Source organism: Toxorhynchites rutilus, chromosome 3, assembly GCF_029784135.1.
Source record: "Toxorhynchites rutilus septentrionalis strain SRP chromosome 3, ASM2978413v1, whole genome shotgun sequence".
Lineage (NCBI taxonomy): Eukaryota > Metazoa > Arthropoda > Insecta > Diptera > Culicidae > Toxorhynchites > Toxorhynchites rutilus.
The window spans coordinates 45,083,196-45,101,730 of NC_073746.1; the positions used below are offsets into that span (position 1 = coordinate 45,083,196).

Consider the following 18,535-nt stretch of genomic DNA (forward strand, 5'->3'; position numbering starts at 1 on the left):
ATTCAATCATCCACCGTCGTCTGTTTAGCTAATTGTGAGCTGTTGGATGGATATAGTTCCGACGCGTCGCATTTTGTCGTCTGACATTGTGGCATTCTTTGCGAACGGAGAATCGATACTAATTTAATAGCGTCTGGCATAAGACGGTGCCCCGTACTCACCTCGCAGGAATCTCGTTTGCCGTTCGCGTAGCCAGCACAAACGAACGACGGTAGGATCTTTTTGTTATGGCCGGCCATGTGGAACATTTCTTGGCAGACGCTGTTCTCTATCACTGGGACCTGTTCGGGAAGGATACATCGCAGAAATGTTATTGATTTGTCGGGGATGAGATACAAAAAAATGTACAGGATTGAAACTAAATCACACAGTTTAAATCTAAAATTTACATTTGAATGTTGATTATGATTGACTGGCAAAAATTGCCCTTCAGATCGTGCTTTCTTTTCGACGGAAAATCTTAAAATATACTTCGTGAAAAATGTTCTGCCGGGTTTTAAATAATTTTTACATTTCTGCAGCAGTTGAATAATATTTTTCTCCGAGTATCCTCAAATACTCACCTGTACCTCCTGCAGCACGGAGGGCACTCCGCCTCCGTACGTTAACCGTCCCCATCCGGTAACGGTTGCCATCCGACCGGTGAAGTCAGCTTCGTCGGATGGCATGCAAATTGGCACTGTAAGAAAAACGACAGTAAAGACTAAATTAATGGCATTCGCGAATAAAAAAGTGGCTCGTTTTCAGAGTAAGAAAAAAAAGCGCGATGTCGTCGGTGGAGAAATGAGAAATTGAATGTCATCCTAGCGTGTTGGTCGCCGCAGCGGCTCGCCATCCCGGTCCTCTCCGGGACTGTTGGCACCCAAGCCAAAGCGAAATATCACAAATTCTATCCGATCTGGCACATTGTCTCGTTAATTTATTGCAATTGTTTCCTGCGGGAAATCGCCGGGTACCGCAGAAGAACGTGGGAAGATTTCTGCTTGCAAAACACGTAAAGCATACCAAGCGCACCACTGCTGCACTATCGTGGGGTTTTTTTTTGGGAGGTAACCCAACTTTCTAGCCACATAAAGATATATCGGTGGTCATGGTTTTGCGTTTTTCTTTTACCGTTTTTTCTAGCATAGATAGCGGTGTGTTTCGTTGAGTTGGATTTATTATTGAAAGTGTAACCTGATTGTCTTACTTCAGAGTTTCGTGGAGGATAATTAAATGTTGATTTTCGAAAAAGAGGTTGTGTAAGGAGTGGATTGTCTTTTCACTGTAGGGCTGCTTAGGGAATGAGATAATTTGAGTCCAAACAATTATGTCAGTTACAGATCGCCCGACTGTTTCTGGGACGTGTCTCGTGAAACTAATGACTGTTAACTTCGTGACGAAAATGATAATATTTAATATCGAGCTCTCTCCGTATAGCGGAAAGTGTGGATCATGTCATTGGAGTGTGTAAATATTGTTCGTTTGCCTCCTCCAATCGCTGTCATAGTAAATTGTAAATAAGTTATTGAATCAAACATGAATATTGAAGGATCTTTATCCAAATGTCTTTGAAATTCTCAATCTGATTTATACAACTGAACGCTTCTTGATTGAGATATTGTATATATACTTTTTTCATGCTGCGAATAACCGGTATTCTCAAATATTTTTTTCGTGAAATCTGCCTACGATCTTCGACTGATAATGATATCGATGAAAACAACGCTTCCCAAGACAGTTTATAAGAAACATTATAAAGTCAGAAAATCCTGATTGGTGAATCAGATTATAAGAACGTCTGTGCTCATAAAAAGTAACCGAGTTCACGGTTATACACGCCATTGAATTTGGTCATGCGCCATTGATATAAGTACAATGAGGTAAAAATCGTGATTTTTGATGATTTTACTTGAATTTTCACCACGAATTGTTTATATCAATTTTATAGCGAAATTAAGGAAGATAGAAGTTGGGTGTCAAATAACAAATTGCAGAGCAAATAGAGAGCTTTAATTTGATTAATAGAAAAATCAAATTTAATATGAATTTTTAGGAGAAAATTGAAAATAATAACACATTAAAAATTCCTAACTTTCAATTTTTCATTTACAAACTGTTATTTAAATCCACTAATTTAGATGTTACATTATTATATCATGTACTAAATTTTCTCATCTTTCAAATGGAAGCAACTGAATCGTCTTCCGTAGCATACTTTTGAATGTAGAGCCAGTTTGAGGCAACAGAGTCCGAAACAAGGAAAAAATTCTATAACTCTGTCATTGTTGAAATTTGAACGTATGCGTAGAAGAATTTTTATATATATATCCTCCTGAGAGATAGTAGATAATTTTTTTTTATGTGAGAGAGGTGTTTTCTGACTTTAACACTCCTATACTCGCGCATTGGTCTGTTAGACCGAGAAATCAATAATTCGTTCATTTCTCAGAAAATATCAACACTACGACTTTGCTCTCTAGCTTCGTTATTCGTCGTTCGTCATCGTTTAGCGTATCGCATGTGTTGGTACGAAGGAGACGTGTGCCACTTTTTTAACACTTTTGGTCTGACACACCGACGCGAGTATAGGAGTAACTTTTTTGGACAAGTGCCTTTTTTCATATTCTAGAATATTATTGAATGATATATAAATTATTGTTAGTGGCGTGGAATATTTATTGAATATAATGCATAAGATCATTACCGGACTATTCTTATTTCATTTCAGTCCCTTTTGTAACTGGATTGAACGGATCCATATATTAACTAGTCGTCGATATATTCGTCGTTAGATTCATATGTACGTTCAAAAGCAAAATATAAATGTTTGACTTTCGTATAGTTATTCGCTAAATATGATGGTCATACATATACACACTTGTGGAAGAATTGTAAACAGTAAACTATAAACTAATCGGTGGATTATGGTGATTTTTAACAGTTGCAGTTTCGGGGATATTTTTTTATAATGGACAATAACGACAAATAAAACAATAAAAGAAAAGGGAGTTCCTAGAAACCCATTTATATCAACTTTTTATGCCTCATCTTGTGCTCCCGTGGCCGAGTGGTTAGCGTCATAACTAACATGCCGGGTGTTCGGGTTTGATTCCCGTTCTGGTCGGGGGAATTTTTCGTCAAAGAAATTTCCTCCGACTTGCACTGTGATCACGCGTATTCTAGAGCTTGCCACTCAGAATGCATTCAAGGCGTGTCCTCTAGGAACGTTAGTGCCATTGAAGAAGAAGAAGATGCCTCATCTAAAAAATACATTAATCTTAGTTTAAAAGAGTACAGAGACAAAGAATATTTGAAATATGATAACTTTATATTCCAGAACCTTTATCATCTGATAGTTATCTAGAAGGTCGTTATACATTCTTCTCTTCGAAAAATGACCCGAAAAACACGCAACAACTGCATGGAATGTAAGAAATATGTTTGTTTCGAACATGCAGTTATGCTATGTTCTGATTCTTACTCCAATGAAACCTCAATCGATTAATACGTTTTTATGTTATTTTATAGCTCTTTATACTTCCATGAGTTATATTCAGTTGCTTACTTTTAATTAATAACAGTGAAAAATTCGAATTTCCTTATTTGTGTTGGAGTATCAAAAATTACTCTGTTTTGAGGAGGCTGAATTAGATGAATAAAGACGAAGAAAACATATTTTGTGGAATTTTTTCAATCAATCATACCCTCTACTTCAAATAAATGCCAATAAATCCTGGAAAATACACAATGGAAATATTACAGAGAAGTCCAATTTTCGGTCTGTGACAACGTGCGCGAGTATACGTGTTATGATTTTGCACGCGAGTACAGGAGGGTTAAGGGGATGAATCAAAAATTAATTTCTTCTTTTATATTTAGATGCCGAAAAAACCAATATTTTTTTTTGTTTTTTGACTCGATTATATACAAGATTCGATATAATCGCTATAATCGATAATCTATAATCGATATATTACACAGTGAAAAGAAATCCGAGACTGTATATAATCGAGTCCGCGCTGTAATTGATAAAAAAAAACTCTGTTTTAGAGTAAAAATATAGATAAAACCAAAAACGCAAGCTCAAATGCCAGATTTCATGGCGGGACATTTGGAGGATTACATTTTTATTTCAAATTGAATTTTTTCCCTCATAAGTTATTGCTTAAATTAAATTCAAACTTTAGATTCCATATCTCTGACTCTGGGATCCATTTCAAAACCATTCCGTACCAGATCACGAGTGATACAACTTTAGCTTATACATGTTCTAAACTTCTTTTAAAGTTGCGAAAGATCGGTACTTTCAAATGATTTTCTCTGTTCACGACCGTGAGACTTATTTTCAATCTTCTACTCAGATTGATCAAGCTCAGGGCACATCAAGGTTGATTAGTGAATATCATCGGCAAATGCAGCATGAAAGTTTCTTTTGCAGTATTCCCTCTTCTAAACGTATATTTGGACGTCCCTAAACCGATAAAACTGGATTTTTTCAATCAACAATAAATCGCATCAGTGGTCCGAACCTATCAACATAATTAAATATTACATCAATACATTATGATCATAATAGTTTATGGAAATCTAATCATAGAATGCATACTTATTTTTTTTTCAAAAGGGATCTTAAAATTTTTCATTCCTTCTAAATACATCATCTCTGGGGAAGTTTGACATTGAAATTTAGACTAAAGATTCCAAATAACATAGCAAGATTCCAGCTTAACGGTAATTGTGTCCACGATGGAATAGTATCACATAGGAAGTGCTTTTGAATTTTTGGGGCTTATTATGATTTTCAAAGTGTAATAATCTGTTGCGTAAAGTATTTTTGTTACTTTGAGGAATTATCTAACACTTTGAAAATCGCATGTACTTTTAAGATAAGAATATTTTCTCAGGAATAAAGGATCGAAATTATTTTGAATGATCAACGAAAATCCCTCATAGTATGCAGTCCGAGTGAACCATGCATCAAACTGTGTAGAGGTTCATCCATTAGCGACTTGACAGTTTCGTTTCTTCGTGTGAACGAACCCTTAAGGGGGTATTCTAGTGTGGAGACACGAATTTCGAACGTTCTTTCGAGCTCCGTTAAAATAAAACAAAGAATTATCATTACTTGTTTATCTATCTTTTAGCAATGAAACAAAAATTGAACGCGAAAAAAATATTCATAACTAAAATAATTACAAGCTGATGAAGTGAGGGGGTTAAAAAAAAGTTGTACCATGGCGTACACGATTCCAGCCCTTCTGATTATCAGATTGAACAGATTCTGAGTAAGTAAAGATGCCGCTATCGCACGAACCTCAGGCAAGCTAAAAACATATTTTTGACAACATGGCGGCCGGTTGAAGAAAAAAAACTCCCTTTGAACAATTTTTTCTTCTTAGGTTTCCCGATTTAAAAAAAAATAGTAGAATCAAAAATATCATGTTTTACTGGTTCATGCAATAAAGAGATGCATACAGATGTGTTAACATAAATTCGACATGAATCGGTTCAGTGGAACTTGATATATCGTGGTGTACGCCAGTTTGACTAGTTTCGAGAAAAACGCGTTTGAAGTTCATTATTATGGCCGTACCAGGTTTAGTGATGCGGGATACCGCATCTAATGTCTAAACTTTAGAAATATGAAAAAAATGATTTCCAGACTAGAATACTGCCTTAAAACATTTTATTGATCTGTCATGTCAAAACGTTAGTCATAATAATCATGGTGAAGTACACGAACGAGCAATCATTAGTAAAAATTACTACATGAACTCGTAGTCGGTGTTTGTAACTTTAAAATCGCAAAAATCGTCCCTTTTTTCTCTTTATTATAGTGACTTTCAACACATTTCGGCTGGTTCGTCACTTTAACTTCCATTTTTGGAAGAATGTCGGGAGTGAGAATTGAACTCGTGATCTCTGCGTGAGAGGTATGGATGTTACCACTACGCCAGATCGTCCTGCCAGAAGGCAGTTCATAGTTTAGTGACCAAATTTAAGTCTACATTTTCGCTGTTGGATGTTCCCGTGCCAACGAGAAGCCGAAAATATCGTAACCGCAAGTGAATCCATTCTTGACGTGGGCTGAATGTACCTAAAGTACCTGAAAGTACCTAAAACATTATTTTTTTTGGTGAATCCACCATTAAATTGTACGGAAACACTTTTTTTTCTATATTTTCTACTGATTTGGTTTGGTTCATGAGCGTGAAAATAATGGAATTGCCTTTTTTTGACATACACTGGATTATTTTTTATGAGGAGTTTTTACATTATTTTTTGACGGTTTACTCGATTTATTACACAATTTTTTACGCGATTTGCTCGATACGACGCTGTTTGTTCGAAATAACGAGATTGTTTACGTCATTTTCTTGAAATTACGGATCGAATTTATGATAGCCGTTTCATTGGGAAGTGAAATCCTGCGAGTGTGGTTGTTACGAGCGCGCTGATGACGGGGGAATCCTTTTTTACGAGATTTTCTCGAAATTACGCATTTTTTTTTCGAGATTTGCTCGAAAAAATCCTAAAGGGTGGCACTAAACAACTCGCACCTGCCTTCTAATTCTTACGAGAAGGGTTGGGGATGTGTACGGAATTTTTGATATCCAATCGGGTTAGGGCCACCTTCCCCTATATTTATTTAGTTTTGATTTTCTTTATCATTGATAACGCGGTGCGACATGCAATACTACACAAAAATAAATACCCTTAAGTCCTTGAACATATTTTAGAGAACCAAACCTGGTTAATTGATTCTGAATGTGCCCATTTTATTGGTTTTCAGTGTAGGAAAATATGGTGTCCATACTTAACGTGAACAATTAATAATTGTTAAATATAGGTCAGAACAGTAGGTACAGAAGTATTTATCAGAAGTACCCTGATGACAAAAACGTTATTTTCTGGAGAGAAATTAATTTGTGTCAGGGATGAGAGTATCCCATTTCACCAAGTTGTGTTCAAATTCATTATTTGCCGCTGGAATCGTCACTCCATGTCACAATACAGTAGGGATTTACAATCAATGAATCAGATGATACCAAACTATAGAAAATAACCAAAAAAAAAAAAAGACGGCGCCAGTGGTTGTATGGTTAGCGTAACAGCCTCACAATCCGATTGGCCTGGGTTCAATCCCAGCTGGCGTCGTTGGGATTTTCTGAGGCGAAAAATCTCTGGTTACGTCTTCCTTCGGAGCGGAAGTAAAAGAAGTTGGCCCGGCTCATGAGTTGTTGAGTCTGATAGGTAGGAACAGGTGGAGTCGCCTCCCTGATGTCGGTGATTGGCACTAAAGTGGCGGAAATAGGCCGACGAAAAATAAGCGAAGATAAAAAAAAAAAAAACCAAAAAAAAAACGTTGATCACGAATGGAATAATTAGGATTTGGGTCATTTTTGCGATCCTCCACAAAAAAAGGTTAGCATATACATTGAAAATCTTAACACCTGTAAAAATGTATAATTTTCTCAAGAGATAGAAAAGAAAGCTTTGATGCGTGATGCACATTTCTTCCAAATTAAGAATTATTACCGTCTGCTTCGCAAGTGCTTAGCAATTATCTTGGGTACCAGGGATCGTTTGATGGAGATAAATTTTATCTAGAAATAAAATAAATGCTATCAAATTCAATTTAAATGTCTCGCTGTGATTCGTGATTTCAGTAAAAACGCACTGCCTTGAAGAACGCCTTCTAGCAGTTGAAAGTAAGAATCAGGAAAATTTAAGACAGCTCTGATGGTCATACCCACATATATAATACTAGAAATATCTATTTTTCGATCTAGATATAGTAATAGCATTGTGGTTCATGGGTAGTGATTCGAATGCGACGAATGACTTTCTCTCCTTGATCATTTCACATCCTGTTTTGTATGACGAGAAGCACGTTTCTAAAATGAGAGATCACTCACCTATATGCACATCGTAGTGGATGGGACTTTCCAGCTCCAATATCGCCAGATCGTTCTCGAACGTGGCCGCATCGTACTGCCGGTGCACGATAACCCGTTTGACGTTCTTCGTTACCGACCGCTTCGCTTCCAGGTCACTCGAGATATCGAACTCACCGAATACTGCAACCAGTGAGGCTAGGAATCTGAAATGGACGAAAAATTATAGATTTTTTTTTCTTGATTGGTATGTATCAACTCCGACATACCCGGGCTGACAGTGGGCAGCTGTGATAACGTGAGAATTCGAAATCAACACTCCGCCGCACTTATTTTTGGTAAATAGTCCGAGCCAAGTTGCCTCCCGCACCAGTACCTGCCATGGCCACTCGCCAAATGTGGCGGCTTTGCCGCCCACAACACGTCCACTCTTCATCAATGGCCGCTGACCGCATACTGCTTAAACACGAAAATGATGAAAATGGTAAACCAAATAAAACGATTGATTAATAAAAACGAGAGTGAGTGCTCCGCATGCGGGTAAGCTTTCGCTATTCATTACGTATTCTGCGCGTCCCTTGCGTGTCCTCGTCGACCGTGTTGCCGCTGGTCTCCTCGCCGACGTCCTCCTCTTCCTCTTCCTCCTCCACGGCGTTCTCTTCCTCCTCAATGATCTCGTCCTCCGGGGCAGCTGCGGTGGTGGTGGTTGTGGTCGTCGTCGTCGTCGGTCGCTTCGTGGTACGCTTTGTCGCCTATAAGAGCGATGGTGGTTTCTTGAACTGATAAAAGAGAAGAACAAATTCGCGCGACTTGTCAGGGGCCTCCTACCGGCACCGGTCGACATCTACTTACCTTGGTCGGTTTGCGGGTCGTGATCACCGTGATCGGTTCGGTTTCGTCGAGCAGCGCCGGCCGGATGGTGGGTTTCTTCGTGGCCGAGGGTTTCTTCGAGGTGGACGTCCGGACCGGTTTCTTGGTGGTGGGCAGGGGTTTCGAGTTGGTGATTGGTTTCTCATCGGCGGCCGGCTTGGTGCCGTTCGAGACCGGCGGTTTGGGCCGAGTCGACGAAGAGGATGGTTTGGGCTTGGTGCTGGATGGTTTGCCAGGTTTCGCTGAGTTTGATAGCGAGGTGGTTGTGGTTGGCTTCGACGAGGCAGGTTTCGTTGAGTTACTGGGTCGCTTGATCTTACTGGGTTTCTTGGAAGATTTTGGCTTCACGGTTGTTGAGCTGGTGATGGTTGGATAGACGGGCTCTTCCTGTACGATGGCTGTCGGTTTGACCGAAGCTGGCTTTTTTATCCCACTCGCCGATGTTGAAGTTGTACCGTTCGAAGGCTTCTTGCTGCCACTTGGTCGTTTTTTCTTCTTCTTCGTGACTGGTTTGCTTGTTGACCCGGGTACCTTGGTCGTGGTGGTGGTAGTGCTAGGTGTGGGAGTCATTGTCAGATTCTTTCGCTGCTTGAGGATCGCCTCCAGTTCCTCGAAGTTACCGTTGAAGCTTTGTACGATCTTGTTGACCAGCATATTCATCTTGTCTTCATCGGTGATGCCAGCGAAGTTATCGTTTTCGATTTTGGTGATGTTCGTCATCATGGTCGAGTCCGTGAGGTTCAGATTGGGGTTTCGAACTGGGGGGAAGTTGTTGACATCATCCGGCGTTGTGTACAGTTCGTTTTTCATCGTTGAAGCTTCGAGGGGATGTGCGATGTACATCTGTCCTGGTTGGGAGCTTGGAGGGATTCTGGTTTTAGTCGGATAGGATGGCGTGGAACCGTACGGAGCATAGGTCGAAGAGACGTAGTTAATGATCATATTGTTGTTATTTTCCTTTGTGGGATACATGACGGTGGATGACACGGTTGGCTTCCCAACTGGTCGTTTTGTGTGACCAAAATAGCCCTCATCTTCAAAATCTGCCAGAGATGATACATACACTGGTGGTGGAGTGTTCTCATAAAATCCGGGTCGTTGATTGCTACTGGAGGGTGTTGTCTGTTTGTTGTTGTTCCATGTACTGGAGGTTACAAGCCCTGGCACGGGCTTGGGTGTGATATGAACCGTTGGGGACGGGTTTTGGGAAGCAGTGGCGACGTGAATGTAGTTTATGTTGGCAATTGTGGAGGGTGCTTGGTGGGATAGTGTTGATGACTGCACAATGTACTCGGGAAGCTTCATCGTAGTTGAAACCGGACGTTTTGTTGTTACTTTCTTAGTTGGTTGGATGCTAGACACCATAATAGGCGATGGAGATGAGCCGGACGAAGTCGTGTAGTATCCAGATGGTACAGTATGGTCTGCTTCACTAATGATCAGTACTGGTCGTTTCGAGGGACCTTCTGTAGTAGGTGTTGGTTTATTCGTGGCTGGCCGAACGGTAGATACGGAAATAATTGGATCTTTTTGAGTTACGGCAGTTGTGCCGTAGGCGTTGGTCAAAAGAGTAGCTTGAACCACAACTGGTTCCAGAATAGGGCGTCTGGTTGGTTTGGGGTTGGTCTGATATCCGTAATTGGTAGAGGGAATCTTCGTAGTGATCGAAGCTGGAGCTGGAGGATTGGTTTTCTGTGGTTTTGTAATGTAGAAGCTGGTTGGTCCGTATCTATCGTAATCAATCGAAGACGTCGCATAAGTTGCTGGTGAAGTGGTATCCATTGTGGTCATGGTTATGGTTACGTTCTCGGTTCTAGTGTCACTATCGGTGTCGTACTGTGGGCCAAGATTCGTCTCGTTCAGCATTAGAATTATCGATTCGATTGAGTGGATATTGTTAACGGAAACAGTTGGTTTGGCGGTTTGATTCTCTTCGTCTTTAGGATCACTAGAGATGGTGTGTACGAGTACGTAGTTGGTTGATTCTGGTGTCTGTGTGGGCTTAGGCTTAAGTTTAAACAATGGCTTTGGGAAATTAATTTTGACCGGCTGCTCCGTGGATTGCTTTTCGGTGGCGTTTTCCTCGGTGTCAAAATCACTAGGATTCGCGTAGCTTTGGTCTACCGCACCGTTCTCATTGATCAGATCTGTTTCAGCCTCGGGATGCGTGATGTCACTATGATCGAATAATTGATTTTCATTATATATCTGATTGGCAATCATTTGGACCCCACTGGCGGTGATATCAGTACTGGTTTCAGTTCCAGGTTGTTTGGTGTCCGGAAGGTGTTCATTGAACGCGTTAAGTGAAGAGGGAATCTCTGTACTGTACACATTATTGTTACTGTCAACTTCAACGAAATTATTGCTGCTTGGAACCGGTGGAGGATCGGGATGTGTAGTTGCTACCTCTACTGTTTCCGTTTTGACATTGGAAGTCGAGGGAGAAAACACCGAAACGGCACTGTCGGAAATCGAGAGTTTGTGTGAGTTGAGATTACTTGACACAATATCTTCGTCCAGGTCGTCATTTGTGATATAGTTGTTGTCCAGTTTGTTGAACACCGGCTTGCCAGCCGCAGGTTTACTCGGGATATTCACTACAATGCTGGACACGGTTTTATTCGGAGTATCGTCCACTTTCACAGGTTCATACGTGATAACCGGATTATAATCATTCTCCCCGGTTGCCTGCGATTGGCTTCCGAACTTCTCATACTGACTGGCAATTGCGGAACTCAGCGGAGACTGCGAGGTGCTCTCCCCACCGTCGGTGTAATTGTACTGATCAAAGATCGCATCCGTCACCGTGGCGATGTCATTCGTCAGCGGTAGCTCGCAGCATGTCCCGAAAAGAAACCCATCCATGCAGGCTCCCACCACTTCACCCTGCCGCTGGAAACACTCGTGGTTGAACATACAGATAGTGGGCCCTCGTCGCTCGCCATCCCGCTTCATCAGAGACCGTGTGGCGTTGCAAAACTTTGGCGTTATCCTGTAGCCCCCGAACAGCCGCCGACTCTCTGCAAACGAGAAAACACAAAACACAAATAATCTCTATTAGCATCCAATTAGGGGTAAATTGAATCAAACTCTTGTAAATTATTTCCTAACGAGGCTTGGCGAAACTGGAAATGCTTTACCAATCTCTCTTCGCTCCCACTTGGACTATTTTCGGAAGCACACGGGAAGTCCCGGGAAAGCATCTTAAAGCGGCCCGAAGCTCATCTAAATTTCATTCTATTCCTTCCCTCTGTTTGCTGCAGGTTGCCCAATTCCTCCCTCCCCTCCCACTCCCCATCACGGAACGATATGATTCGGTGTTGGCTAGCACGCGAAAAGATGAGTACGGAAAAGATTGGACAAACGTGCTATGAATGCTTAACAGCGCTCAATTTGGGGCCGGCAGGATGAAGACACCACGATTACACGACGACACGGCGGGATCGATGGATAGGAGCAACAAAACAGGAGGGAACACGGCACAGGGCCCCAGAATGCAGCATAAACACACACTAGCAATGAAAGCTCTGGGCCTTCGGCTACGATGTGCGCCACATAGCATAAATAAGCATTATGTGGCATCGAAATAAAATTCAATTGACGTACATTGTTTTAGGGCTTTATGCTTCCTCCCGATTTGCGAAAGTTGCCGGATTCGTTTAGTGTTCTTTATCTTCCTCTCTGTCACGGGAAGGAAGCTTGTTTGTGCTGATATAACGTGATTCGAGATTATGTGTTAGGGCGAAACTTGTCGTCGTTAAGAGACAACTTTTCCCATAATAATGTGTCACCCACTGCAGAGCTTTTCTTTTTTTTGCTGCTGAGCGACATGCGAAGGTTTTTTTCAGTTCATTCAGAGCAGGTGTATTATCTGAGGAGTATTTTTTCCATATGCAACATGGTATCTGAATGACAATTTATGCTGCACTTCGGTCTGATTGGAGTATGGAATAATTCACTGATTCTGTTCTCGATATGCTTAGAAGTAATGACATTAATTGGAAGGACATGTTTTACGTTATTGTAAAAATTGGGATTAGTGTTGCCACACTAATTAGGATCAGAGGGGTTAAAAATCTCTCTCATCTGTTCTTTTTCTTCCAAAAATCTGTACCATCACAAATATTCGTTGTATAGATAAATCATTTTTTTAGCATTAAAAAAATCTCATTTATCAACTAAAAATACTACATTTACATTTGCAAGTCATTCGTGTTTTTGATGATCCTTATACATAGTTTTTCGGAATCTAGATGCATACTATTTAAAATTTTCGAGTTGCCGCCACGATGTTTAGTCAAATCGTTTGTTTTCGAGAATAGATTTAGAAGCTTATTTTTGATCTGATTATTGGGTGGGGTTGCTGAGGGATGAGGCAAAGTGAGAACGTTACAAAAAAGGCATCGAAATGCCGAAAATGCGAGCGTGCCGTCAATTCATTTTAGACATCCAAAAAATCAGTACCAATTTGTAGTTTTTGACGAAAATCTGTATCCTGTTTCGTACAGAATCTGTACCAAAAATAACGAAAGAAAAAGTACGGCAACACTGATTGGGATCTTCAATAATTTCTCACTAACAATTCATTATGGACGAATTTCATACCAACTGGCCATTGGCAGCAACATCTCAGAAATGAATTAGACTAGTTTTTTAAAAGAGCCAAAGCTTTTTCTTAATATTTTACCGAAATTTATAGCTCAGAAACTTCTAGTCAAAGAATGAAATTTAGGAAATCGTTTAAATTTTTTTTAATTTGCACTGAAGAAACAATTATTTTTAAAGTTGAAATTCATTTTTCTCAAATACAATTTTTTTTAATTAACAAAAAAAAATCTATGAATAGCCCTCACAATTTCCAACAAATCACCCATACATCGGAAGAGGGGCACATTTACAGGAAGAAAGTCTGTCTAACGAAAACTTTTTCATGTTTTTTTTTTAAATAAATACAACTCATCCTAATTTTGTTTAAAGTCAAGACATCGATATATTGAATTCGATAATGTTTTAGATCGTATTAAATCGAAGTAATTTTTGTCGAAGATGTCAATTTTCTGTCTTTTATAGAAAAAAATGGTCTTTTAGTTTTTGAGTGAGATTTAAATTTTGAAACTTTGTGCTTTTGTGCTCAAAAGCCATAAGAGATATTCAGCCATTCCATGCCAAACCGATATAGTTTTTCTCAGATTGTCGTCAAAAGTGGTAGTTTTGTTCTTTATAGCAGATTATTAGAGTCGTATTTTTTTTTGTTAGGGTGACCATTTCCATTTTAGGGTGGTCCGAAAAATCCATTTTTTCGCATTTTCACCAAAAATGACTTTTAAAAAAAATCATAACTTTTTAACCACTGTATCAATTCAGATGTACGACATATTTAATTGAAGCCAAACAGCTGGTCTTTTTTGGAAAAATACTACAGTTGCAGAAAACTTGAATTATGTTTTCGTTATTATTGATTGTATTTGTTTTTTATTGTTTTCATGGTCTCGGGACCAAAGGCGCTATATTTTTTAATTATTTTTTCTGGAAAGCTGAGAATTTTTCACATAGCATATCTCGAAATCAGGGAGGCTTTTTTTTCGTTTTTGAGTTATTATTTTTCAAAGATAACCGATGGTCCGAAAAATATTTTTTTCCCCATTTTTTCCACTACAAAAAATCATAACCTTTTATCTACTGGATCGATTCAGATGATCGACGTATCAAATTAATGTCAATAAGCTTGTTTGAAAAAAACATTACACTCTGAATAGCAATGGATTTTGTTTTTCGTAATTATTGATTATATTTGTTTTCCATAGCTTACATCGTTTCCGGACCAAGAGCGCCACATTTTTTATTTTTTTATTTTATTTTTTTCAGAAAGCTTAGGTCTTTTCACATAATATATCTGAATAACAGAGAGATGTTATTTTTTCGTTTTTATGTTATGATTTTTCAAAGTTAACATGTTTTCAGTTTTTGTTCAATATTTCTATGCGACTAGACTGGATGTATGTGACTATAATCCAATTAATTGGCAAGTGTGTTATTTTTCCAAGAAAGGCTAGCTAGTAGTTTATTTTTATATATCGATCATCTGAATCGGTCCAGTGGTTCAAAAGTAATAATTTTTTTAATAAAAGGCATTTTTGCGAAAAAAGGGAAAAATGATTTCTTGAACCATCGGGTAACTTTGAAAAATCCTAACTCAAAAACGAAAAGAAAACGCCTCCCTGGTTTCGAGATATGTTATGTGAAAAATCCTCAGCTTTCCATAAAAAATATAAAAAAATATAGCGCCCTTGGTCCCGAGACCATGAAAACTATAACGTAGCATTTTTGCAAGAATGACTAGCTTATAAGCTTTAATTTGATATGTCGATTTTTGGAATAAAGAAGAATATTTTCGATATTTCGGATCACCCTAAAATGAAAATGTGCACCCTAACAAAAGAATAAAAAAAATACGGGTCTAATAGATTGAGATAAAGAAGGAAACTACCACTTTTGACGAAAATCTGAGAACTACTATATCGGTTTGACATGGAATGGCTGTATTATTAGATCTTAGATTATCATAGAGATTTTCAGTATTAGGCTGGTTCATCTGCTATAAGACATACTAATTGTTGGTTAAAGGATGAAATATATGAAAATAATTCAAGTTTTCAATCAAAAATATCAAAATATTCGTTTTTCTCGTTTCTTAAAAATTCAGAACAAAAATTTTATGAATAGCAAGAAAGACACTGCTACAGGGAAAACAATTTGCTAGAAACAACTGTTTCGTGGTTTCTTTTTTTTTTCTATTTAGAAACATGTCAAGAACATGGCAAACGCGAGAACTTACGTACAAAAATTTTACGAGTAAAACATATTTTTTCAGGAGTCTTCATACGGAAATGTTATATATCCCAGAAACTGTAAAAGATAGAAAATTGACGTTTTCGACAAAAGTTCATATTTAAATAGGATCTAGAACTTTGTCGAATACACTATATCGCTATCTTGACTTTTAAAAAAATAGGATTAGATGTTTTATTTTTCCAAAAACCATAAAAACCATAAAACCATAAAAAAGTTTTTGTTGGAAAAAAAATTTCTCTGTATAGGTGATTTGTCGGGAATTGTAAGAGCTGTTCATATTTTTTTGAGAATTTAAAGAAAAAAATTGTTCTTTAGAAAAATGAATTTCAACTATTAATTTTGTTTGACGTAGAACTACGTCTTCCATTAATGGTGCCAAATCAGAAAACAGGTCACGTTTTCATGAAATAAGGTTAACGTTAATAACTATTTTTGCCGCGAACGGATTTGGGCGATTTACATACTAAACGAATCGGAAATTCCCTAAGATTTGTTTGATATGCTATACTATACAATCCCATAGTCTGTATATGGTTTAAATTGATGAAAATAGGAAGCATTCCCACTTCGTCATACATTTGTTCTGTCCATTTGTGTGCTTTCTCGAACAGAGCTGAACAGGAATTTTGTTAGTGATTTGGTTTCGCATGACGGTAGGAAAACTCCACAAAGGTTGACAGCTAAGCTAATCTAGACTGGCAATATTAAGAGAAAGGGCTGCTGTTGAGAAAAGTGCAAATCGGAGATAAGTGAGTGTATATTTAGTTGATTCAAGCCATCGATATATGCGTACGTGCGTGCTTCATAACCCGTACGTAAAAATAGTGCATTTTCGCTACGCTGAAACCCCATTTGTATCTTATCCCGTGTGCATTGGCCATGTAACGATGCAACAATCGCTTCATTTTTTGATGCTATGATTGGCGATTGTTTGGTATTACAAATTATGCAGTGGATATGATAAATATAAATAAGGAGGGGAGATAGCGGGAGGGAAATATATACGCTAGGGTAATGAATCTCTGCTGAGGCAAATATTCAGCCTTTTTCCAAGCAGTTAACATTGTTTGTTTTCTGTCATCAATGCATTGAACTGACGCTATGGTTAAGCAGGTGTTAAGGCTGTGCACCAAAAAATTATTTGGGGAATACCAAGTTATTCAATAAGTTATAATACGTTAATAATTTATTTGGGTTCGCGTGCCAGTCGCAAAACTGCTTTCAACTAGGATTGCATTTGCGCTAATTTTGATCATAATGAAGCAGTGCTACTCTTTCCAAGGTTGTTGAGATTAACATATAGAGTTTATTTCGTTTATTTAGTCACCAAGAAAGTAAATGTCGTTCTGGAATGTTGTATGTGATTTGGTTCCGCTTGACAGTAGCAAAAATTTCTCCACTAAGGATGACAGCTGCGCTTATCTCGAGCATGTATTGTTTTGTGAACACAAGAATGAATCATCAAACAATTATCATCAAATGATTCTACAATAAAAAAAACATTCCAGGCCGACCAAACTGGTAGAATGGTTATTTACAAATTTTCGTAGCATTATAAATAACATCCGCAGTTATGAACAAGCGACTTGAATTAAACTACAGCGTAGTTCAACGTCAACAATGTGAGCATAAAATTTCGACAAGAGTGTATTTGTTTGATACATTATTACACCAGCAGCTCACGCATATAAACAAGATACATTTCATGAAAGTGGTAAAAAGTTATGAGGAGAAAAGAGTTTTGCGATGTTTTGATCTAATTTGATCAGTTTTGGGGGGGGATCATTAACTTACCAAAAATAACTGGAAAGTTCGATCTACACTGTCAAGGAAACCTTCATTCTATAGTAGATGATAGTGCGAATTCGTTTTTTTTGTGAAATAGTTCAAGAGCTTTTTTTTAAAAATTCGATTAGTTCAAAAATTGCTTGTGGGGCAAAAGTTCGCACCAGAGTTTTGCTCTGAAAATAAAATGTTTTCAACCACATTTTTAACGGGACCTAAAAGAAGAAAAGTGATTTGAAGAAATGCACTCCAGAAATGCTCAAATGACCCGACAGAGGCTTCGGAAGGGAATCTCGAAGCGTCGGATTGCGGCAGACCTCGATATTTATGAATCAGCTCTGAGGAAGAGGCTCATATCAGTGAGTGATTCATGATTTGAATCTTTTATTGATATTTCTACTTCTGCTGGGATGTGCTCACGAACTTACGAGTGAGCAGTCTGAGGATCTGGCGGACCACTCTATGACTCTCAAAGATTTACGTCGTCTGGCGTTTGATTTTGCGGAACCTAAAACTTGAAACCTAAAACGGATACCTAAAACTTGAAAAAAAACAGGTCTCAGCAAGTTGAATTTTAGATTTTTATTTTTATTTTCTTCCATCCACTGCTTTATTTTCTTATTTTCACCTATAAAACCAGTTAATCACAAGTGTTTCGAAAAGCCTAATCAATAACCTAAATATAATTTTCACTTGACTCTATGGTGAATAGGATAGAAAACCGATTATTCATCGTTCCCGCACCTTGAAAAATAGTTCGTTACGATGTGCATACAACATCGTATATGTGAACCTTTGTTCCAATAACGTATTTCAGAGCGATCGTCTTTGTATCGTTTGAACCTATCTTCAGAACTATTCCTACAGAATTGTATCAAATCAACGTTTTTGCGGTAACTAAATTTTCAAACCCATCTCGCCTGAAAGAAAATTCATTCAATTGACATAGTCTTTTTTGCACCTTCCATTTTGAGTCCACTGCTGACGTTATTGGTATTCATGACGCAAACCGAACGCCCGCATTCAGTTTGTTCCTTTTCCTCCACTTCATGTTGACGTTATTGCAGTAAGCAAGATTTTCTCCCACGCAACATCCTTCCGAAAGGCTCAACTCGCTCAAGAGGTGATCATCATCCTGCTGATAC

General features: G+C 38.4%; 1 protein-coding gene across 1 annotated transcript in view; it reads right to left on the reverse strand.

The window, feature by feature from the left end:
• Positions 1 to 18,535, reverse strand: part of LOC129778257 (serine protease filzig) — a 139,398-nt gene that overhangs the window by 8,673 nt on the left and 112,190 nt on the right. Inside the window, exons 2-7 of the mRNA XM_055785051.1 lie at positions 8,733 to 11,773; positions 8,443 to 8,632; positions 8,150 to 8,336; positions 7,902 to 8,086; positions 564 to 679; positions 162 to 281 (exon numbers count right to left, since the gene is read on the reverse strand). Coding sequence (XP_055641026.1) covers positions 162 to 281; positions 564 to 679; positions 7,902 to 8,086; positions 8,150 to 8,336; positions 8,443 to 8,632; positions 8,733 to 11,773 — 3,839 coding nt within the window. The remainder of the gene's footprint in view (positions 1 to 161; positions 282 to 563; positions 680 to 7,901; positions 8,087 to 8,149; positions 8,337 to 8,442; positions 8,633 to 8,732; positions 11,774 to 18,535) is intronic.